This window comes from Theropithecus gelada, chromosome 14 (genome assembly GCF_003255815.1).
Source record: "Theropithecus gelada isolate Dixy chromosome 14, Tgel_1.0, whole genome shotgun sequence".
In the NCBI taxonomy this organism is placed as follows: Eukaryota; Metazoa; Chordata; class Mammalia; order Primates; family Cercopithecidae; genus Theropithecus; species Theropithecus gelada.
Window position 1 is genome coordinate 109,897,610 of NC_037682.1, and position 24,771 is coordinate 109,922,380.

General features: G+C 41.5%; 2 protein-coding genes across 4 annotated transcripts in view; both read left to right on the top strand.

Annotated features, from left to right (window-relative positions):
* The window catches only part of UBE4A (ubiquitination factor E4A), a 40,271-nt gene extending 27,727 nt beyond the window's left edge, over positions 1–12,544 (top strand). For 2 of the 3 annotated variants that reach the window (XM_025355764.1, XM_025355766.1), the window contains exons 16-20: positions 100–274; positions 3,692–3,872; positions 4,481–4,628; positions 6,268–6,425; positions 9,630–12,544. In XM_025355764.1, the coding sequence (XP_025211549.1) occupies positions 100–274; positions 3,692–3,872; positions 4,481–4,628; positions 6,268–6,425; positions 9,630–9,756 (789 nt within the window). In that variant the 3' untranslated portion in view covers positions 9,757–12,544. The remainder of the gene's footprint in view (positions 1–99; positions 275–3,691; positions 3,873–4,480; positions 4,629–6,267; positions 6,426–9,629) is intronic. The other variant, XM_025355765.1, reaches the window with a different exon arrangement.
* A 2,181-nt stretch (positions 12,545–14,725) lies between these two features.
* ATP5MG (ATP synthase membrane subunit g) lies at positions 14,726–23,858 on the top strand. The gene is made up of 3 exons (XM_025355768.1): positions 14,726–15,053; positions 20,834–20,994; positions 23,009–23,858. Exons 1-3 carry the CDS (start codon positions 15,002–15,004, stop codon positions 23,105–23,107), a joined length of 312 nt encoding a protein of 103 aa, XP_025211553.1. The 5' UTR covers positions 14,726–15,001; the 3' UTR covers positions 23,108–23,858.
* The last annotated feature ends 913 nt before the right edge of the window (positions 23,859–24,771 follow it).

A 24,771-nucleotide genomic window follows, 5' to 3' on the forward strand; every position in this document is an offset into this window, starting at 1 on the left:
CCAGCTTAGTTGACTGGATTTTTAATAGGACCTCCTAAATGTCACGTCCCTTCAACTGCACCTTTCTTCTCTGATACATCCCATCTCTGGTTTCTGCAGTATTTGAGCAAGATAAAGATTCAGCAAATTGAGAAGGACCGAGGTGAATGGGATAGTCTGACTCCAGAAGCCCGCCGGGAAAAGGAGGCCGGCCTACAGATGTTTGGACAGCTGGCACGTTTCCATAACATCATGTCCAATGAAACAATTGGTACCCTTGCCTTTCTCACATCAGGTAAGGATACAAAGTACTGCTTTCCCCCAAAAAAGTAATGGCCAAGATCTGCTTCACTTGAGGGTTCAGCCTAGCTGAAACTAAGAATTCAGACCCTGGTGACAGTATCCTCCACATCTGGGAGGGAAACGAATCACTTGAGAAGTTTCAAAAAGAATGATAATGCCTATTATTGACATGGGAATGAAGAAATGGTCACCCTCACACAGCTGCCAGAGAGCATAAGGTGGTAAAATCTTTCTGGAGGACAAGTTAGCCATATAAATATTTGTGTGTCTATACACACACACGTACATATGTATGTTAATCTGAGAAATATGCTTGAATCCTGGTTAAATATGGTGGATGTAACAGCCATTTATCTCTACTCCCTCTATAGCTCCACTGTCCAATTCAGTAGCCACTTGCCACATGTGGCTTTCAAGGATTTAAAATGTAGCTAGTCTGAATTGAGATGTGCTATAAGTATAAAATATGTACTGCAAGACTTAGTGTTAAAATGTGAAATCTGTCCATTTTTATACTAATTATATACTGAAATTATCATTTTTAATGTCTCAGCTAAATACGATATAACAATAATCACCATTTGAGGAAATCCTCTAATGTGAAAAACAAATAGGTGAAAACTTTCTAAAAACTTTTTTAAAAAACTTTTTAATCTCAGAGGGATAAGAGAAGATATAGCAACCAAAAAAACAAGAACAAAGAGGCAATGAAAGAGATTATTTAAAGAATAAGAAAGAGCTCTTGGATATTGAAATTTTTACCTCAGAAATGTTAAATATTCAGTAAAAGGGTTAGAAGATATAAATTCAAGGAACTCTTCTATGAACATAGAACAGAAGGAAAAAGATGGAAATTAAAAGAGAAAGGATAAGAAACAAAGGATGGATCTAGGAAGTCTCAAAAGAGAAAAATGGAGGGAAGGAAGTTATCATCAAAGATACCAAAAAATCCCCAAGACTCAAAGATAGCCTCTAAATTGAAAGGGCTTGCCAAGGGCCCTGCACAGAGAATTTTTTAAAACCCACACTGAAGTATAACATTGTGAAATTTTAGGAAATCATGGTAAAAAGAAGACCCTAAAATATCCCAGAGAAGTCAGGTAATGTTACCATAGTTTAAGTATCAAAATGGCTTTGCACTTTCAACAGTGTCATTTGAAGCGGAGACACATTTCTGAGGGAAAGTAAACCTAGGAGGAGGAAGGTGGAATTCAACACAAGGGAGACGCAAAGGAGATTCCCAGGATGATGGTAAAAGGAGCTTGTGTGACCACTACATAGCAGGCCTGTAGAGCAAGCAGTCCAGGTTGGAGCAAAGGATAGAAACATCCAGAAAGAATGTTTCCAAAAATTAATCAGCAGCTAGAAATGACCGTGTTGAGAGTTTTAAATTCCAATGGAGAGTTTGGAAAGAATTTAGTGATAAGAGGCTCTGAAAATAAGCAAATAAGCAAAAAGTTATACTAAAAAGGAACTATATACTCATTAGGACAGCACATGGCTCTGCTGTGAATAATATTTACATAATTTTAATAACTAAATTATTTAACCAAAAATTTGACTATATATCGAGGGATTTGTGATAAAGACTGAAACTGAAAAATCAACAACTATCAGTACCAACCAAACACAGCATTATGATACTGTCTGGCTTGTTAAATTTGACATGTATAAATTTTTTTTTTTTAGTTTTTGGAATTCATGCCCTATGACATAGCAGTTCCTTACAGATTTGTTAAGAAGAAGCGATAGGCCAGGCGCGGTGGCTCACGCCTGTAACCCCAGCACTTTGGGAGGCCGAGGCAAGCGGATCACGAGGTCAGGAGTTCGAGACCAACCTGGCCAACATAGTGAAACCCTGTCTCTACTAAAATTACAAAAATTAGCCAGGTGTGGTAGCACGTGCCTGTAGTCCCAGCTACTTGGGAGGCTGAGGTAGGAGAATAGCTTGAACCCAGGAGGCAGAGGTTGCAACGAGCAGAGATCACGCCACTGCTCTCCAGCCTGGACAACAGAGTGAGACTCTATCTCAAAAAAAAAAAAAAAAAGAAGCAATTAGTCTACAAGATGTATCCACAGTGAAGTTCATTGATAAGTGTAGGAAAAAAACTGAAAATAGTAAAAATGTCCACCGGTAAAGACGTTAAATAAATAACGTATGGTGCAGTTACAACTGGAAAAGTCAGCCATAAAAAATTATGTAAAACAGGCCGGGAGCGGTGGCTCAAGCCTGTGATCCCAGCACTTTGGGAGGCTGAGGCGGGCGGATCACGACGTCAGGAGATCGAGACCATCCTGGCTAACACGGTGAAACCCCGTCTGTACTAAAAAATACGAAAAACTAGCCGGGCGAGGTGGTGGGCGCCTGTAGTCCCAGCTACTTGGGAGGCTGAGGCAGGAGAATGACATGAACCCAGGAGGTGGAGCTTGCAGTGAGCTGAGATCGCGCCACTGCATTCCAGCCTGGGTGACAGAGTGAGCCTTCGTCTCAAAAAAAAAAGAAAAAAATGATGGAAAACAGCCTGGTTACAGTGGCTCACACCTGTAATCTCAGCATTTTGGGAGGCCAAGGCAGGAGGATCACTTGAGCCCAGGAGGTTGAGACTGCCTTGAGCCATGATTGTGCCACTGCATTCCAGCCTAGGCAACAGCAAGACCCTGTCTGAAAAAAATAAAACATAATTTTTTTAAAAAATGATGTAAAACAGCTGGGCACAGTGGCTCACGCCTGTAATCCTCTAACACTTTGGGAGCCGAGGCAGGAGGATCACTTTGAGCCCAGGAGTTTGAGACCAGCCTGGGCAATATAGTGAGACCCTATCTCATTTTTTAAAAAGATTATGTGAATCACCCCTATTCTATAGAACTTTCTGTGATGGTGAAAATATCCTATAAATCTGGGCTGTCCAGAACCATACTTAACTAGTCTGAGGAATGGATTTTTTATTTATTTTTAATTTTAGTAGCCACATATGGCCAGGGGCTGCTATGTTGGACAGCACAGGGACATACACTTAATAAAATGGTAAAGTATTTGCAATATAGTTACTGAAAACAGTAAGTTTCAGAATATGTAAAATATGATCATTTTTGTTTTAAAAATGTCTGTGTGTGTGTGTAAATATGGACAGAAAAGCTAGAAGGACAAAATGTTAAAAGAGCAAGATGTTAACCGTGTTTATTTCCAGGTGGTAGTTTTTGTCTTTTCTGTTTTGTGTTTGGTTTTGGTTTTTGCTTGTCTATATTTTCTGCAGTGAAAATAAATTACTTAGTTTTTTAAAAAGTAGTTCCTTCAAAAATTTTAAAAATAAAATAACAGTAGTCCCCAGAGGTCTCCAAATAAACTATACTTAATAAGGAAAAGAGTGCTAATGGACTGAGTTTTCAGAGACTTTGGATTCTTTTCCAGAGATCAAGTCACTCTTTGTGCATCCCTTCCTGGCTGAGCGCATCATCTCCATGTTGAACTACTTCCTGCAACACCTGGTTGGCCCCAAGATGGGTGCCTTAAAAGTCAAGGACTTCAGTGAATTTGACTTCAAACCCCAGCAGCTTGTATCAGATATCTGCACTATCTACTTAAATCTTGGGTACCTGAGATTGAAATTTGTCAAGCCAGAGGGGATGCTAATGTTTTGATTTAGGGTTTTGATAGTAGAATGACCGGTTGGTAATTATGTGAAAATAGAAAAGAAATGATTCATTCCTAGTTGGTTGATCTTCTGTAGTTTTAAATAAGGACATTTTTTCTGGGCAAGGTGTCGTGTGCCTGTGATCCAAGCTACTTGGGAGACTGAAGTGGGAGGATTGCTTAAGGCCAGGAGTTTGAGACCAGCCTGCGCAACACAGCAGGACTCTGTCTCTAAAAACTAATAAGATTTTGAGTGACCCATGGGACATTAAGATTTCCAAAATTCTGCTTTGATCTGTGCAAAGATAAACTTTACTGGTTGTACCACTGTTTGGAAAAGTAGCATTCTTTTAAGGTCACATGATACTTGATAGACTTCCTAGAAAGTCTTTCTATATCAAAAAGTATATATATAAGAAATATATATTAAATATATAAATTATATATATATTAAAAGAATGTTCATGGCTTTTAAGTGGTGAGAATACTTGTTCTGCAGCCTGTCTATTGTCTCTTCCATTGACCTATCCTCTGGTGAGCAGTTTTTTTCTGATGCTGACCTTCCAGGGATGAGGAGAATTTCTGTGCCACTGTGCCCAAGGATGGACGTTCCTATTCCCCAACTCTCTTTGCACAGACAGTTCGAGTCTTGAAGAAAATAAATAAGCCTGGGAATATGATTGTGGCTTTCAGCAACTTGGCAGAGAGAATCAAGGTGAGGAAGAGGAGGATTTGTTTGCTGATTTCATTAAGAACCACATTGTCAGCCAGGCACGGTAGCTCAAGCCTGTAGTCCCAGCTACATAAGAGGCTGAGGCTAGAGGATCGCTTAAGCCCAGGAGTTTGAGGCTGTGATGTGCTATGATCATGTCTGTGGATAGAGCCACTGCACTCCAGCCTTGGCAAGATAGCAAGACCCCATCTCCTAAAAATCCACACAAAAAATCAGATTGTCGCCTCAGCTGTGCTGATTTTTACCGTATTTCAGGGAGAAAAAGAGCATTGCCATGAGAAAATATAAACAGATGGTTCTTTTTGGTCAGTCACTTAGAACTATAATATTCTTAGTTTTATTCTTGTTAACATGAGAGTGAGAATAGACATTTAAGAAATCAGCTGGGTGCAGTGGCTCATGCTTATAATCCCAGCACTTTGGGAAGCCAGGGTGGGCAGATCACCTGAGGTCAGGAGTTTGACACCAGCCTGGCCAGCATGGTGAAACCCCGTCTCTAGTAAAAATACAGAAATTAGCTGGGCGTGGTGGAGCGCACCTGTAATCCCAGCTACATGGGAGGCTGAGGCAGGAGAATCACTTGAACCTGGGAGGCGGAGGTTGCAGTGAGCCAAGATCACACCACCACACTCCAGCCTGGGCAACAGAGCGAGATTCCATCTCAGAAAAAAAAAAATTTTAAGAAAAAAAGAAATTTAAGAAACCTCAACTAGAAGAGAAGAATGTACACATTTATGTAAGATGTTTTTATGAAAACGTTTATGCACAGAGTTGCCAATAGATTTTAAAACCTAGGGCATTAATACAGAATAACTTCTTTGGAAAAAATACAAGATGAGTAGTTTTCAGTCACTAATTTTTATTTTCATTGTCTCTATGTTTGTAGTTGGTAGTTGGCTTCTATTGGAATATGCATACATTTTAAAGATTAAAATACTATATTGTATTTAGCTAAATCCCTTTGGTTAGAGTATGACAGCTCTGTTAGCAGTTAAGAAGAAGGAAAAAAATCATGGCACAAAAGTCTAATAGAAAACCAACCTTGTTGCTGTCAGTCTTCCCTTCATTGAGTTTCTTTATTGAGTTGGACTTCGTCTTTGGTTAGAGCTTAGCTAGGTGGATCCCTGAGGAACTCGAGTTGTGAAGGAATTAAATGTTGAAACAACTTTAAAATTCCTATACCTGTTTGTATCAAAAATCAAAAACTGCTTTTCATACACAGGCTGCATGAGTGACTCTAATTATGCAAACAATACCCTCCTCCACTTCCCCTTCTCCGTCCCCTTTTGAATTATGGCATTTATAACAGAACTATTGCCAGATGGATGTTGTATGTGATGTATTTCTTTTCCTCCTAACATTTCAACCCATTTCCAGTGTGACTGCCAGCAGCTGAGCCAACTTAAAGGTCCAGAGTTGGGGCTCAATGCTTAATTTGTTCTCAGAATATCTATCTTGGCTTGTTTTTGAGAAAATGAAGCTCACATGTGTCACTATCACTGTCAAGGGTTATTAATTACCTGTTTTTTTATTTTTGAGACAGAGTCTCACTCTGTCATTGAGCATGCTGAATTCAGCTGCACTGTGAATTCACTTTAACTACTAGATGTTGTATACTCAGTCTCTTGCAGACCTCCAACAACAGGAAGAGGAAACCTATGCAGATGCCTGTGATGAGTTCCTGGATCCCATTATGAGCACACTGATGTGTGACCCTGTGGTGCTGCCATCTTCCAGAGTCACTGTGGATAGATCCACCATTGCAAGACATTTGCTCAGGTAGGCCAGTCCCAAAAAGCAGACTCAAGAGCACAGATATACATTAGTTTGCTATCTTTCTCTCCCAGGCACCTAATACAGTACTTTGCACCCAATAGATACCACATATTATTGATTTACTGATATGTTGGAAGGCATTTTGGTATCAATTGCTAGGATATAAACATTTCACAACAAAACATTCTGTTAAGAAATGCTAACTTTACCTTACCTCTTCCTGCCTTAAGAAAATAATTTCTGGCCGGGTGCAGTGGCTCATGCCTATAATCCCAGCACTTTGGGAGGCCGAGCTAGGCAGATCACTTGAGGTCAGGAGTTCGAGACCAGCCTGGCCAACATGGTGAAACCCCATCTCTACTAAAATACAAAAAAGTTAGTGGGGCATGGTGGTGCGCACATGTAGTCCCAGCTACTCGGGAGGCTGAAGCAGGAGAATTGCTTGAACCTGGGAGGCAGAGGTTGCAGTGAGCCAAAATCACACCACTGCACTCCAGCCTGGGCTCAGGTGATCCTCCTGTCTCAGCCTCTGGAGTAACTGGGACTACAGGCATGCACTAACACTCCCAACTAATTTCTGTATTTTTTGTAGAGACAGGGTTTCACCATGTTGGCCAGGCTGGTCTTGAACTCCTGGGTTCAAGTGATCCACCCGCCTCAGCCTCCCAAAGTGCTGTGGTAACCATGAATTTTCCCCAGCCTGCCTATTCTTTGGACAGTCTGCCCCATGATAACTATAGAAAAGTCAGGAATTAAGCAATAAATGGTAGCTTATTAGCTACCGAATGGGCCCCTTAACTGTTTTAGTACAGCATTAGATAGAAATGAGTGCTGAAAGACTCTGCCTATTTATGGATTTATCTATTTTTTTGAGACAGGGTCTTGCTCTGTCACCGGGCTGGAGTGCAGTGGCGTGATCTCACCTCACTAGAGCCTCACCCTCCCAGGCTCAAGCGACCCTCCCACCTCAGCCTCACCAAGTAACTGGGACCAGAAGCCATGCACCACCATTCCTGGCTTATTTTTGTATTTTTTGTAGAGAAGGGGTCTATGTTACCCACGCCAGTCTCAAACTCCTGGGCTCAAGCAATCCACTCACATCAGCCTCCCAAAGTGCTGGGATTACAAGCATAGCCACCTTGTTTGGCCTCTCCATATTTAAAATTAAGTTATATTGAACCAGGCACAGTGGTTCATGCCTGTAATCCCAGCACTTTGGGAGGCTGAAGAAGGTGGATCACTTGAGATCAGAAGTTTGAGACCAGCCTAGCCAACATGGTGAAACCTCATCTCTACTAAAAATACAAAAATTAGCCGGGCTTGTGGCATGCATGTAACCCCAGCTACTTGGGACGCTGAAGCAGGAGAATCACTGGAACCCAGGAGGCAGAGGTTGCAGTGAGCCGAGATCACACCACTGCACTCCAGCCTGGGTGACAGAGCGAGACTCTGTCTCCAAAAAAAAAAAACATTAAGTTCTATCTCTACGAAAAAATTATTTTTAATTAGCCAAGTGTAATGGCACATGCCTGTAGTCCTAGCTACTCAGGAAGCTGAGGCAGATCGCTTGAGCACAGGAATTCAAGGCTGCACTGAGTTTTGATTGCAGCACTGCACTCCTGCCTGGGCAACAGAGCAAGACACTGTCTCTAAATAAACAGATAGATACATTTTGTATACTTTGACCCAAAGTTAAGGAAATTTTTTAATATTAAAAAAATGAATTTCTGGCCAAGTGCAGTGACTTACGCCTGTAATCTTAGCACTTTGGAAGGCCGAGGCAGGTGGATCACCTGAGGTCAGGAGTTTAAGACCAGCCTGGCCAACATGGTGAAACACTGTCTCTACTAAAAATACAAAAATTAGCTGGGCGTGGTAGCACACACCTGTAGTCCCAGCTACTCAGGAGGCTGAGGCAGGAGAATCCCCTGAACCTGGGAGGCAAAGGTTGCAGTCAGCCAAGATAGCGCCACTGCAACTCCAGCCTGGGCAACAGAGCAAGACTCCGTCTCAAAAAAAAAAAAAAAAAACTTTCACCTTTTGGTATTTGGTACTAAGCATTCACTATATGGATTATGCTGTGCTAGATGGTATGTCTTTTGCAATGAAAATTTATATTTTATAGTGGCCTCAATATAGAGAGAAGGTATATCAGCCCTTAAAGTATGTCATAAACCAAGGTTGTCCAAGCTGTGTGTGTAGCCCAGGATGGCTTGAAATGTGACCCAACACTAATTCGTAACATTTCTTAAAACATCATAAGAATTTTTGGCAATTTTTTTTTTTTTAGCTTATTAGCTATTGTTAGTCCTCATGTATTTTATGTATGGGCCAAGACAATTCTTCCACTGTGGCCTGGGAAGCCAAAAGATTGACACCTGTCATAAACCTTCTTACGTGTCAGGAAGCCATAATCTGCATGTACTTGCATAACAATCAGCTGACTAAATCAAATGTTGGTCTACAAGGCTTTATTCCTTAACATCTTATACTGTCCTAAGAATCTGTCACTATAATTACAAATAGTTCTTTACACTGACATGAATGTACAGTGTCTCTGTCTTAGAGAAATCTAAAGGTGACAGAAGCATAGCATTTTTTAAGCCACTGTAATTAAATATCATCTGAACAGCAGTGTTGAGATAAAATTTATTAAGAAATAGAGGCCAGGTGGGTGGCTCACGCCTGTAATCCCAGCACTTTGGGAGGCCGAGGCCGGTGGATCACTTGAGGCCAGGAGTTTGAAAGCAGCCTGGCCAACATGGTGAAACTCTGTTTCTACTGAAAATACAAAAATTAGCTGAGTGTCGTGGTGCATGCCTGTAATGCCAGCTACTTGGGAGGCTGAGGTTGGAGAACGGCTTTAACCCAGGAGGCAGAGGTTGCAGTGAGCAGAGATCACGACACTGTACTCCATCCTGGGTACCACTGCACTCTAGCGTGGGTGACAGGGCAAGACTCTGTCTCCAAAAATAAATAAATAAATAAATAAATAAATAAATAAATAAATAAATAAATGAACAAAGTAGCTACAAAAGCTCCTGAATCATCTTTTTTTCACTTTCTAACCCCGACTCGGCATTTGACTCAGAGTTATAATGCACTCTGGCTTCATTCTTAAGATGCGATGCCCAGGTGTTCTATTTTTGTCTTAGAATGTTAGAACTTACAGAAATAACCCTATTTCCCTTTCTCTCTTCGTCCCAGTGACCAAACAGATCCCTTTAACCGTAGTCCCCTCACCATGGACCAGATCCGTCCAAACACAGAACTAAAAGAAAAAATCCAACGGTGGCTTGCAGAGAGGAAACAACAAAAGGAGCAACTTGAATAGATACTGTGAACTAACCAAACCAAAACCAACCCCAGAGTGCAGATAAACAATTGTTTGTGGTTTCTCTCTTTCTGGTTCTGTTCCTTTTCTTTCTTTTCTTTTTCTTTTCTTTTTTTTCTTTTTTTTTTTTCTTTACTAAATTAGAGAACTGCTCTTGCTGAAATTATGATAGTTAAGATTCCTAAGAACTTGACAATGCTCCCCTGGCTTGCAGGAAATTATACTTATTATAGCATCACCAAGTTTAGAAATCATCACTCATTTCACCTTTTGTTGTCTCTTCATATTCTTCTTCCTTTTCCTAAATGAAATTATTTCAGCTACTAAAACTTCCTGTCACCCTGCTATTTCTCTTCCAATTACTGTTCAAACATTTTTGGTGAGTGCTGCTTTTATAAGTATATGATGTCACATATTTCAGTGACAGCTGATGTCATCAGAAAATCCTGTGTTATCCTGTGTATTTACTAGTCCTCATGATCTAGACCCTTTTCTGTGTTACAGAATAACTTCACATAAAAGCAGATACCTTGAAGTTTGTGTAGACTTTTGAATAAGATGATAGATGAGAATTTTTTTTAAAAAAAAAGGAATTTAAAGGAATCTTGTGCAACTTCTGCTGATAGCTTGTAATTTTGTTATACAGTCCTTTTAATGAGGATTGGTAACGCAATCCTACCAATTGATGGGGGTGAGGAGACTGTTGGGCCCTTATTCTCTTATGAAAATCTGTTTCTACAAGGACTAGGCCTAAGCAGGTTTAGGCAACAAATATCATATCCATGAAAAATGTCATTTTAAGACACTAATATCAACAGTATATCTCAGTGTGTGAGATATATACATACACACATATACCCCATGTGCTTTTTTATGTTGGTTTAGTGTAAACTGAGTACCACTTTATATTTTCTCTTCCATAGTGAGATGTATGCAGTATGTGGCCATGTTTACTAACATACTCATTCTTGACAAAATGCTGAGATTATAAAATGTATATAGTTAATATTTGTTTGGGCTTGTGACCTGACTTCTAAGAGCTACTTCTAACACAGCCTTAGGTCTTCAATTAACAAAGTAGGAATTTGGGCACAACCTTGTCCACAAGCCATTTTAAATATCCACTTAGTCCTGTGTAGTTAGTAGGTGGATGTTCACCACTTTCATTAGTGAAATTGAGCTCACTACTCAATTGTGCAGCTTAATATGCTGACTAGGGACATTCCCCCTATGGACTGTCTTTGTATCACTGTCTTTCTAAGCCCAGAGATGTCATAAGTGACAAGAAAAGTGATAGGATCAAGAAATGGGTGTCACTGCTTCATTTGGAACATGTTATTAACTATGGTCTCTTTCAAATAAAATAGTAGTTTTACATTTCAACACAAGTTGCTATAAGCAGTCCTTGATGTGTTTTCGATTGCATCAGCTGGAAAGCCTCAAATCTAAGAGGGCTTCCCACCCGAGATATAAAATAGGTGTGGCCTATTGCTGTGCTTATAAATGAAAAAGGAAGTTGAAGACACTTTTGCAAATGCCAGAATGTAAGATTCATTCGGTGCGCTCCCTGGGCCTTTACGGCATGGGTTGACAGGATTTGTTTATTTTCTAAAATTAGCTTCATTCAATATTTATCATCCTCCTTTCCCTCTCTGAGAATGAACTATGTATAAAATAAGCTTCTGCCTATTTGCATTTATCCTTCAAACCCAATCTAGTAGGATGTTTTCATTTTAAAAACGAGGGGAAAAGACCAGAGTTTTTCAGGAGAAAACTGGAGGAAAATGGGCACAAAAACTCAGAAGGCAGCTATTCCCAGCAGCTTCCTAGTTAACAACCCCCATGCTGCCTCCAGTCTCTGTCTGTATTCTTCTGTATTTAACCTTCAGATTGTAAGCCTTTTCTGGCAAGCTTTTCTTCTTTTTTTAACTATTTTCCTGAAACTTTTTATGAATGGCTGTGGCACCATTAATGCTGCTGAATATCTTTAAACTCTTTGCACAGGCAAGTGTGTAGCTTAAGGCCACTACTGGTAAGGAAACCAAGTGTCCTCTGTGCCTTTTTTCTTTCTGTGAAGTAATTTAAGGACATCCAAAAAAATTAGACTTTAAAAAGTTATCTTGGTACAACACCGTGTGTACATATACACTTGGAAGCTTAAAAAGGTGTCTTGTCTGGAACTTAGAAGCAGCTCTAAATCTAGTAGAGCAGACTTTCTAACATACCTGGTTTTGTGTGTTGGCTTTGCTGGAGTATGATAGCAAAATGAAGACTCTTACACTCAGCTCTGGTATTGCTCATAACTTACCAAGAGGCTAATACTAAACTTGGAAAATTGTTTAAGTATGTTTTATCAAGCAGTCTGGGTTTTGTTTTTTACTATAGTTTTTAATGGATATGTGAAAACTGAAGGAAATGTTAAAGGTTTTTTTAATGGTGCAAGTGAAGGTGCCAGTTGCTATTTGGTATCACACTCTACAAAAGCTTCATTACTTTATTTGATGGTGGTTGCTAAGCAGCCATTGCACAGAGCATAAGTCTACTGGGTGCCTTTACAAGCCAGAGGCTGATGCTGCACTGTTGTGATGTCATGTGAGGAAATAATGCACATGCTCTAATTGCTCAACAGGAAATGAACCTAGAAACAGAAAATGAAAAGGTTGATTGAAATAAAACTTGATCAACACGACTGTATTTTGAAACATTCCAGGAAGGTTACTTCTTGTTAAACTTGCCTGGCAGTGTTTGTTCAAAAGTTGTATTTAATAAATGAACACCTGACTTACAACCTTTGTTATCACTTTATTCCATTATTAAAAGCTAGTGGCAGTTTCAGAAATCCCCCTGAAAACTTAGAGGATTCTGATGTTTCACTTTTTTTTTAGGTAAGTAACATCAAATATGTGTGACCTGGCTGATCCAGCCTACCTTACCAGGCCTCTGGAGGAGACCCTGGGGTTACCCTCAGGAGATGAATCTCCCGGTATGGTTTTCCTAACCAGCTCTCTTGGCTTCAATGTTTTTCTTTATCTGGCCTGAACCCCAGGTCTTTGTAATCATTTGCTGTTATCTTCCCCTTTCTTGCTCCTTGTTTCCATACCCCTGCCATGCAAGATGTCAGCCTAGATCAACTCAGCCATTCCCCTCTGCTGCAGTATCCAAACTGCAGACCATTGCTGGAGGAAAAACACAATTTTTAGAATGGTGCAACCACAAACTTATCTCTAATGTTGCCCAACAACCCTTCTGTGTGTCCTTCAGCTATTCCAAACTGTGGCCTCCTTCCTTAAATTCCTTCCCATACCCCCCTCCCAGTTACCCCTCACAATCCAATGAGTTTGCCTTCATTTTGCTGGGAAGATAAAGATTTCAGAGACTTTGAAGACTTTCAAACCTCTCTCCCATCATCACATCTGTGGAAAAGGCCCCACAGATCCCTGACTAGTTCTCCTTTCCTGCCTCATCAGGAAAAGATACTGCCTCTTGTCAATATCCCTTCTCATCAGGCAGGATGGCCTGTGCCTGTAATCCTAGAGCTAAGCAAGAGGCAGAAGTGGGATGATCTCTTGAGGCCAGGAGTTTCAGACCAGCCTAGGCAATGTGGCAAGACCCCATTTCTAAATAAATATATGACTGCCTCTTCTCTGTCTTCAATTTCTCCCCTGAGTTCCACATCCCCCTTGGGTTTTCTGACTTGTAATCCTTTACAGCCATATTTCTTCACCATTCACCCTGGCTTCTATCCTAATTTTTTGAAACTGTGCTAATTAAAGATTGCCATACTGCTAAATTAACTTTCCCATCCTTAATTTGACTTTTCTGCAGTATCTAGGGCAGCAGAATCACTCCTTCACTGAAAAGTTCTTAGTTCCTTGATACCACTTCAAATTTTTCTTTCCACCCCTCTAACCATTCCAAAAATCAGAGATTTACTTCTGCTCGGACTTCCCCAGGATACATTATAGTTCTGTTCCTCTCATCAAATGCCACTTCCCTACATACATCTTTTCCTTCTCATATTAAACTATGAAGTTTCAGCCCTCTGTAGTATACAGCTGTTCTCTCACACATCAGCTCAAGGATATTCTCTAGGAAGTATGCTGAAATCACCACCATGCCTAATCTGATAGAATGCCCCCTCTCTGAGTTTACATTGCAGCTTCTTCAGATCTCAACTCTGCCACTTCCAAATTGTGTGGCCATTTTTCAAGACCAGTCTCAATGGGGACAATGCCTTACAGGCTTTCTTTAAATTCCAAAATGCCTGGCATAGTGTGGGCGTTCAATACAGGTGTTTTTTCCCTCACATCTGCACAACTCCTTGTGGCTAACTAGGGAATTAGGGGAAATGGATTCCAATCCTGATACAGGACTTTGGGGAGACTGGGATTACAAAAAAATCAACTTTAAAAAGGGCTGTGGGGCCAGGGGCGGTGATTCACGCCTGTAATCCCAGCACCAAGGCGGGCGGATCACTTGAGGCTAGGAGTTCGAGACCAGCCTGGCCAACATGGTGAAACACAGTCTACTTAAAATACAAAAATTAGCCAGGCGTGGTGGCGGGCGCCTGTAGTCCCATCTACTCGGAAGACAGGCACGACAATCGTTGGAACCCGGGGGACGTAGGTTGCAATGAGCCGAAGTCGTGCCACTGCACTTCAGCCTGGGCGACAGAACGAGACTGTCTCAAATAAAAAGGGATATGGGTTGAACCTGGTACCAGGTTGTGTGGTGCTTGCTCGGACTCTAACTTTATATGTTTGGCCTTGGACCCTCTCTACCTCTGTACAACGATCGTGTGGGACTAGAAGAATCTCAGCGAATGCTTCTGCAGCACCGACTTCATAGGTTCTCAGAAACGCAGCTAAAGCACCCGACGCGAAACAGCGGATATCGGCGCCAAGAAAAGCACTGAAGGTTCAGTGCGCATGCGCATTTCCGCTCCTTGCCGGGTTTCCGGACCTCTGCTAGTGGCTGCCCAACAAAATGCCTGCTTCTCTGCGGAATCCCGCTGTTCTTCACATGCTCTCTAATATCATCTTTTCATATCCACTTTCTCTTCCATGTTGAAAAAAGTAAGTGGACAGACTGGATTCTGCAAAGATCTTTGGACATTTAAATATCCTCGACCGGCGCGAAAAGAGGCGGCCTGACCTTGGAAGTGGGACGGGGTCCTGCAAAGGGTCCTTCCGGCGGGTGACTTTCAGCCGGCCGTTCCGGGCGACGGACTTAGCATCGCAGAACCATGGCCCAATTTGTCCGTAACCTTGTGGAGAAGACCCCAGCTCTGGTGAACGGTGAGCGCGATGTAAGACCGCCGAGGCGGGCACACGGGCGGCAGGGAGGCCTGCGATGGCCTGAGAGGAAGAAGCGGGCGGCCAAGACCCGAGGGGCCTGCGGGTGCCGGGGCGGGATGGCCTGCCGGTGAAGGAAGCAGGAAGGTTGGCGACTCTCCTCTAGCCTTCCGCTCGCCTGACCTGCAGATTGGGTTCTCTACACAACCTAGAAGTTCCTGAAATCCAACCACCACTGGGAAGAGAGGTAGTGTGAAGGATGCCCGGCGTTGCCCGGCAGCTCCGCCATTACGCCCCCTGAGATCGCTAAGGGCAGGAATATAGAGGGCATGGCTCTGTTAGGAGAGCTAAGAAAAGGAAGGGCAGAAACGTGTGAAAGTACATCAATTCGGCCTCATCACATGGTATGGTTGTCAGTGGAGTATTTGGAAGTCAACAGAAATGTCGACTTTGCTTTCTGTCCTAGACGGATTCTAAGATACTTCCACTTTAATCCGAGGGAAATTTTAAGTGGAAATGGACTTCATGGATGAGTATCCGTGCCCCGAGAAGCATAGAACGGGATCCGTATAAATAGTAATCTTTGTTATTACAGCTTAGCATTCGTGGAATTTTTTCGGCTTGAAGAGCCTCACTGGTAGACCGCTGTATTTCACAACAACCCTGAATAATCACAGCCTCTGAGTACTAGTTTATTTGGCCAGTAAATATTTCAGTTGTCTTCTCAGTGGCAGGCTATTCATTTTATTCGTGAAGCGAGATAAGATAAATTGACGTAAGGTTTTCCTAAATGTGCTGTATTCCAGTAAGTTGACTGAAGGTCAGATCTCTAACTTTCGCCCAGATTTCTGAAATGTGAATAGAAAGCAGAACTTCAAAAAAAAAATGTAATACTTTTTAGTCTCTTTTGCTGTGTTTGAGTTTGATTGGGTACTTTCTTTTTCTTTCTTTTTTTTTTTTTTTTTTTTTTTCCTAGAAGACAGGGACTCTCACTCTGTCGCCCAGGTTGGAGTGCTGTGGCAGATCACAGCTCACTGCAGCCTCTGCCTCCGAGGCTCAAGCGATCCTCCCACCTCAGCCTCCTGAGTAGCTGGGATCACAGGCGCGCCACCACACCTGGCTAATTTTTGTATGTTTTAAGAGACGGGATTTCGCCATGTTGCCCAGGCTAGTCTCTTAACTCCTGGGCTCAAGGGATCCTCCCGCCTCGGCCTCCCAAAGTGCTGGAGTTACAGGCGTGAGCCACAGTGCCAGCCTGGTATTTTATCCATTCTCTCCTCCCTTCCCTCCATCACCAGCCAAACTGTGAGTTATTGAAGGCTCTCCTGCAGAACCTCACAGCCTACTAGTGAAACATTTTACACATTTTCCCAAAGAATTTCTTAAGCTTACAAAAAAATCTTTTACTTCACTAAGATTGTTATCTGTCATAGAGCTCTACAATTTTTTTTTTTTTTTTTTTTTTTTTTTTGAGACGGAGTCTCGCTCTGTCGCCCAGGCTGGAGTGCGGTGGCGCGATCTCGGCTCACTGCAAGCTCCACCTCCCGGGTTCGCGCCATTCTCCCGCCTCAGCCTCCGAGTAGCTGGGACTACAGGCGCCCGCCACCACGCCCGGCTAGTTTTTTTTTGTATTTTTAGTAGAGACGGGGTTTCACCATGTTAGCCAGGATGGTCTCGATCTCCTGACCTCGTGATCCACCCGCCTCGGCCTCCCAAAGTGCTGGGATTACAGGCTTGAGCCACCGCGCCCGGCCTACAATTTTATATTAATCAAAAGAGATGGCCCTGCGGCGGTGGCTCAGGCCTGTAATCTCAGCACTTTGGGAGGCCGAGGCGGGCAGATCACTTGAGGGCAGGAGTTCGAGACCAGCCTGGCCAACATGGTGAAACCCCATCTCTACTAAAAATACCACCAGGCCTGGTGGTGCATGCCTGTAATCGCAGCTACTTGGGAGGTGGAGGCAGGAGAATCGCTTGAACCCAGGAGGTGGAGGTTGCAGTGAGTCAAGATCGCACCACTGCATGCCAGCCTGGGCGACAAAGCGAGGCTCGGTCTCAAAAAAAAGCCTGGACACCGTGGCTCACGCCTGTAGTCCCAGCACTTTGCGACGCCAAGGCGGGTGGATCACCTGAGGTCAGGAGTTCGACACCAGCCTCATCAACATGGTGAAACCTCATCTCTACTAAAACAGAAATTAGCCAGGCGTGGTGGCGGGCTCCTGTAATCCCAGCTACTCGGAAAGCTGAGGCAGGAAAATCTCTTTAACCCAGGAGGCAGAGGTTGCAGTGAGCCAAGATCGCGCCACTGCACTCCAGCCTGGTGACAGAGGAGACTCCGTCTCAAAAAAAAAAAAAAAAAAAAAACCTAAAGAGAAAAAAGGATTGGAGGCTTCACTCTGGACTTCGTGGATGATTTAAGGCACAATTGTTAATATTTCAAGTGGATTTTTTTTCTGGTGTGGCTTTCACATTTTTTAGATGGCTCATATTAAGGAATTGCAATCTAGTTTTTATGATAAAAATCTAAAAAGTAACACCAAGGTAATTTTTTTGTTATGAAATATATAAACCCTTCCCTCCGTTATTGTAAATAATTGAAAGATAACTTGTTATTCTTCCAAAAGTACTTAGAAAGGAGGACTCAACTGGGCTGGAATGTTAACGTGGAAATACATTTTGCTTTATAACATATACAGGCTAGTGTATTAAATGTGAATGTTAAATATTTAATAGAAATTACTGACTATATCTGTTAATTCCCCTGGGGGCCAAAGAAGCTTATGGAAATAAGTAAATTTATCATCAGGCTTGCCTAGGAATCATAGAGTCTGATTTTTTTTTTCCCCTTAACTGTAGACTTTATTTCTATTTCAGTAGTTTTTCCAGTAATCTTCCCGTTCTAGGATCCAATCCAGTGTACCACATTGCATTTAGTTTCTGTGTCTTTCCAATCTCTTTTGGTCCAGGACAGTTTCCCAATCTTCCCTCATCTTTCCTGACCTTGACAGTTTTAAGGTATCTAGGTATCTTGTCTGTCTAGGTATCCTGAAGAATTTCCCCAATCTGGATTTGTCTGGTGTTTTTCTCATGCTTAGTCTGGAACTATGGATTTTGAGGAAATATCACAGTAATGAGATGCCCTAATCACGTGTCAGGAGGTATATGATATTCATGTGACATTTCTGGTGATACAAGCTTTCATCACTTGGTTATAGGTTCCTCCACTGTAAAGTTACTGTTTTTCTCTCTGTGTTCTATTCTTTAGAAGCAAATAACTAAGCCTATCCCATAAAGGCAGGGTGTGATTACAGTGGGGGGATTCCATCTCCTGTAGGAAGGAATATCTACATAAATTAAATAGAATTCTTCTGTGAGAAAGATTTGTCTCTTCTCCATTTATTTATCCAGTCACTTATTGTATGGACTTGTACATTCATTTCATACTTTGTATATCAAATACCGTATTATTGCTCAAATTATTTCACCCTTGGCTATTTGGGAGCTCTTTCAGGTTAGCACCTCTGTCCCTTTGACATGCCGCCTCCCTTTCTGATACTACAAGATGCTTCAGATTTATATTGTATTTTCCCTGTCCCAGCCTTAGAATCAGCCATTTCGCCAAGGAACCTTAGTTCCTTTTATTGGACAATAGAATTGAGAAACTAAGGTCTGGGTGCTGTTTATGTTCCTTGCTACTAGAATATCACTACTTCTAGGTCCTCTCAATTGACAGGGATATAGATAGGTATCCGTATAGATGTATATATGTGTATACATGCATACTAACCCATGTATATACATGCATGTATGTATATATAATTATTTCCGTGTCTATCAGTCTGTGTATATATTAAGCTAAACCTGAGTCCAACTCTAACCTAGTATCGTGGGGTTTATTCTTGCTGCTTTTCTTACTTACCTGTAACATCACTCAACCTCCACTGAGAAACCTAGCTCCCATCATCTACCATTCATTATGTTTTATCTCTTGTATACATGTAAAGCAGTTTCAAACTCTTTAACCTGTATCCCCTAAGAAACAAATTTACCACCTAAAATAGTGTTTATGTACAGTAAACTGATTCATTTTTTTTTTTAAGGATGAAATGTCTGTGTGTTGGAGATAATGTTGACAGTTGGTTGACTGTTCCACAAGACTGTACTTTTTTTTATTGTCCCATCTTACAGGCATTGGCAGTTCTATTTGGAACTATCTCTTAGAGCTTTGTGTCTGCTTGAAGGTATGCCCATATCCTTGGCCGGGCGCAGTGGCTCACGCCTGTAATCCCAGCACTTTGGGAAGCCGAGACGGGCGGATCACAAGGTCAGGAGATCGAGGCCATCCTGACTAACACAGTGAAACCCCATCTCTACTAAAAATACAAAAAAAAATTAGCCTCGGGCGTGGTGGCGGGCGCCTGTAGTCCCAGCTACTCAGGAGGCTGAGGCAGGAGAATGGCGTGAACCTGGGAGGCAGAGCTTGCAGTGAGCCAAGATCGCGCCACTGCACTCCAGCCTGGGTGATAGAGCGAGACTCCATCTCAGAAAAAAAAGAAAAAGTATGCCCATATCCCCAAACACAGAAGATGAGGGAGATAGTAATTCAGAAATACTCAAATGGAGGCCATTAATACAAGAAAAACACCAAGAGCCTTGGGTAATCTGTCTTTGAACAGTAGACACTTTATGGGCCTTCATGCTATTTTTATTACGTTTCTCTTGTAATTTTTGAAACAAAGTCTCATTCTGTCCCCCAGACTGAAGTGTCATGGTGAGATCTTGGCTCACTGCAACCTCTGGCTCCCCTGTCCAAGCAATTCTTGTGCCTTAGCCTCCCAAGTAGCTGGGACTACAGGCACACACCACCATGCCCAGCTAATTTTTATAGTTTTAGTAGAGACAGGGTTTCACCATGTTGGGCAGGATGGTCTCAAATTCCTGGCCACAAGTGATCTGCCCGCCTCGGCCTCCCAAAGTGCTGGGTTTACAGGCATGAGCACTGCACCTAGCCTCTCTCATAATTTTTTAAATAAAAAATGTCTTCCTCTTTCTGAAATCACTACTACATTCTCACAACTACCCTGGTTGTTAATGGTCTCTTCTCTTGAAATAGTAAATACCTTGAGGAATTCCAGCTTGGTAATAGATTCTAGTTTGGGCTCTTAACGATACATGTAGGTTTTACTTTTATTATTTGTGGTGTCTTTGAAAGAGGAACAGCTGTGCTTTTGTCAAGAGAAAGATTTAATCCAGCACATATTGATGACAATACCAAATTGGGTACCAGTTGTTTTAATTCCATCTGAACTTGTGTGTATAATATTATGATAACTTTCCATCTTGTTCTTAAGAGTGCCATTCTAAATCCTTCATCCCTTTCTTCGCCTTTTTCTTCAAATTTACTTATCTCTCTACCAAGAAAATATGAATAAATTGACTGTTCTCTTGTTTCTAAATCCAACTTCTGGCATCTTTACAGTTAGCTAGATTTGCCATTCATAAATGAAGTACAGTACTAGCTGGCCACTAGTGAAGTACTGGCATAATTGAATGTGCTTATAGTATCCTGCCTGATTGAACGTCCCTGTGGCACAGGTGTTCTGCATCTCTAAAAGCCTCTTGTTACCAGGGAGCAGCTTTGACTTTTCACACCGGGTGCACATTTGGTACAAGCAGTGAATGAAGGTGATGCATGAATAAATATTTGTGTCCAGCCCACACATCTGCTTCTTTCGGTCTCTAGTGAGTTCATCCTGGTTTTTTTGTTTTGTTTTGTTTTCCAGCTGCTGTGACTTACTCGAAGCCTCGATTGGCCACATTTTGGTACTACGCCAAGGTTGAGCTGGTTCCTCCCACCCCTGCTGAGATCCCTAGAGCTATTCAGAGCCTGAAAAAAATAGTCAATAGTGCTCAGACTGGTAGCTTCAAACAGCTCACAGTTAAGGTAACCATGGGCTAAATGAAAACGGATGTGCATAACAGAAAATGTCTTCCCTTGGGATTTTTCTGATTGTTTTGATTAACATATATGTTTCCAATGAGGCTGAATCCAACATAATGAGGAAAAAAATTTTGACTGCTGAGGAAGATACTTACTTTTCTAATTTTGTCACCTGGGTAGAAATAATTAGCCCATTTTATGTCTTAGTTTCCTAACAGTCTTAAACCTAGCAAAAAGGTGACCATTTTTATTGGGAAATTTTTTTTTTCCTTTCCTATATTAGACAGTATACTAAAATATGATGGCTTGCTTTGCTGAGTCTGTACTTTTTTCATCTGTAGTCCTGAGATTGTCCCCAGTTCAGCCAAAACATCTCTTGAACTATGTCACAGTCAGGAAGCTAACACTTCTTATATGTAAGATAAAAATACCAAACCTGGGTTATTGAATTGTGTGAAGATAAAATCTAAAAACTGTAAGAATTGGAACTTGCAGCCACGCGCAGTCACTTCCTGCCTGTAATCCCAGTACTTTGGGAGTCCAAAGTAAGTAGGAGGATCGCTTGAGGCCAGGAGTTCAAGACCAGCCCAGACAACATAGCAAGGCCCTATCTCTACCCAAAATAGTGGAAAAAATGTGCCAGGTGTGGTGGCATGCACCTGTAGTCCCAACTACTTGGGAGGCTGAGGCGAGAGGATCGCTTGAGCCCAGGGGTTAGAGGAGGCAGTGAGCTATGATTGTGTCACTGCCTGGGTGACAGAGTGAGACCCTGTCTCTTAAGGAAAAAAGGCCGGACCTGGTGGCTCACACCTGTAATCCCAGCACTTTGGGAGGCCGAGGCGGGCAGATCACGGTCAGGAGATCGAGACCATCCTGGCTAATACAGTGAAACCCCGTCTCTACTGAAAATACAAAAAATTAGCCAGGCGTGGTGGCGGGCACCTGTAGTCCCAGCTCCTCGGGAGGCTGAGGCAGGAGAATGGTGTGAACCCGGGAGGCAGAGTTTGCAGTGAGCCGAGATCGCACCACTGCACACCAGCCTGGGTAACAGAGCGAGACTCCGTCTCAAAAAAAAAAAAAAGGGAAAAAAAGAACTGGAACTTGGATTTTATTTGCATGATCCAAGCACAGAGTACAAAAAGCCTAAATGATTGCTAATTTTAGAGCCTACATCCTGGGAAGTATGGTTGTTTTTCAGAAGACTTCCATAAACTTCTGGTCTAATTTGATGGGGAAAATTCACTTCCAGAAGTACTGAAAGGAAAAGGTCTAGTTTTGTTAGGGAAAGTTATTTTTTCAACTAGAATTTCAAGATCCATATTGTAGCTCCATGTATTAATAACAGTGCTTTCCTGAACCAGATGTGTATATTTCTCCTTGGGGCAGTAAAATGTTGATATGAATACCAGATACTTGGTCAGAGTTAAGTCAAATACTAAATGAATAAAAGTGAGGTCTAAAGGGGGAAGACAGCACTTCATCTTTCAGCAGATTTTCTTTTGCCAGACAAAAATGTCTATTCAGAGACTCGGCCTTCCTAGAGCCATCCTTTCATATGAATGCCCTGTCTAAATGCACCAGCTATATCCAGGATGTGGGTTGCTTTAGGGCCCATAAAGTGTCTCATAAACTTATAATGAAAGGGTTAAGTCAGTTCAGGTCTGTAAAGAATGCTTTGAAAGAATTTATAAGCTCTAACTACTTACCTTACAAAATTGAAAGTTCAAGGGTTCTCAGCAGTTGAACAAAAGTAATGTTAGTAATTCTCAACTTTGACTAAAACTGCCTTCTAGTTTGAATAGTGTCTTTATGTTCTTTGTCTCCTTAATTCTGGAAAAGAATGGTTTCAAAATATATATATATATATATATATATATATATATAGTTCTCTCTCTCTGTGTGTGTGTGTGTGTGTGTGTGTGTGTGTCTCCCTCCCTCCCTTCCCCCAGCAAAATACCTAATGGAAGAAGTCAAGATTNATATAAAGATACCTTAAAATATATGCTTCTTTTTTCAGGAAGCTGTGCTGAATGGTGTGGTGGCCACTGAGGTGTTGATGTGGTTTTATGTTGGAGAGATCATAGGCAAGCGTGGCATCATTGGCTATGATGTTTGAAGACCAATCTTTAACATCTGGTTATGTTTGATTTATTATTTGAGTGTTGTTGGACCATGTGTGATCAGACTGCTATCTGAATAAAATAAGATTTGTCAAAACTCAGTGTTTTTTCCATCAAATACTCCATGAAAGGTCACACTTTCTCTTGATATTAAGCTGGGTTGTCTTTAAACAACTCTAAATGCACATCTGTGTAGCCCAAAATTAGAAAGGATATATGTGGCGATATTAACCTGGTACATGAATATATGGGGATAACATTTTAATTTAAAGGTTTGGAATATATATATTTAAGCTTTATTTCCAGAACAGTGAGGGTTAGGTCTTGGGAAAACTAGAATTTGCCACAGTAGGAGAAATGGTAGTACCATATGCCAGTGATAGAGATGAATCATGTCAGTAGTTAGAAAGAGTAACATTTCAACTGTTTCTCTTTGCTAAAATCACAGAAAGACCCTATTAACAACATCTATGTCTGTAAAAATGTTAGAGTACTTGTCATCTTGAATATAGCCTCCCCCAGAGAGAACAGGATGGTATTCTAAGTATGTATCTTTCTAACATCTTTAACAGTAGGACAGAGCCCTACATTAGAAATCTGATTTTGATGTGTGTTATTCGTTTGTCTGGTTTTACTGCCTTCGCAAAAACAAAATGCCCTACAGATATTTCAACGAGGTTACAATTTAGCATCTTCCTGGGATCTAAATAGTATATTACATCCTGAAGTAAATGAAATGATTGGTATTAGTCTGTCTTCTGGAGCGATTTTATTGGGTATATAGGAGAGATTGATCATTCCTTGGCTTTTCCCAGGGATCTTAAAATCCTTAATTGACTCACTGGTACTTTCCTAAATCCACTGTTATTCCTGCAGCCACAGCAAAACATACAATACCAACTGATGATAACCAAAAGGTGGTTGCATATTTATTATAAAAGCATTATGGCTCACAATATAGTATTATTAATCCTTTAATAGTGTTGAACCTTTATCCAGTCAATCCCAAATTTACCCACTGCATTTAGAACACTGCTATTTTAGCCTAATAAACGGCACAGCTTATCTAAGTGATAGGCAAGAAAGTTCCCATAGAGACTACCACGCTGCTAAAATGTGAAGTAATGCCTAACTTACTCCTGCAATAAACAGGTGGTCAAAACTGAAACGACCTCTTTTCAAAAAGTGCTCAAAAAGACTGATATGAGAATGGCAATCAGTTTCTTTTTCATACAGTGCATGATGATTCAAATTAACTGGAAAAAAACAAGATAGGAGATCAGCTACTAGTTAAAACCTACAGACACCTAGTTGATTAATGATATGTAATGTGATTGTTTATAACACCACTGTCACACCAGAAGATCCTCAAAATAAACATTTACTACTCACTTCACTGCAACTTCCTCTTTTGCCATACAGAACACCTCTGTTCTCCCCTGTGGCTAATAGTGCATGTACGGAATTTTCTTAGGTTAAAAAATAGCAGTGAGCTCCTTGAAGTGGCCACTTGACTTCACCAGGCTTGTTTCTCTTTTTTTTTTTTTGTCCTCATCAACCCCAAATGTCTTCTAACAGAACTACTGAGGCTTTCACTGAATTTGTGTGCTGCCAAGTGTTTGTCATTGGCAAACTCGGTGTTTATTGTGCACCTAAGCTC

What these genes read in the sequence shown, in the direction of transcription:
- ATP5MG (XM_025355768.1), top strand. Translation starts at nt 15,002, where the DNA reads ATGGCCCAATTTGTCCGTAACCTTGTGGAGAAGACCCCAGCTCTGGTG. An exon ending in GACCCCAGCTCTGGTGAACG is followed by an intron (nt 15,054 to 20,833) that starts GTGAGCGCGATG and finishes TTTGTTTTCCAG; the next exon opens with CTGCTGTGACTTACTCGAAG. An exon ending in TCAAACAGCTCACAGTTAAG is followed by an intron (nt 20,995 to 23,008) that starts GTAACCATGGGC and finishes TTCTTTTTTCAG; the next exon opens with GAAGCTGTGCTGAATGGTGT.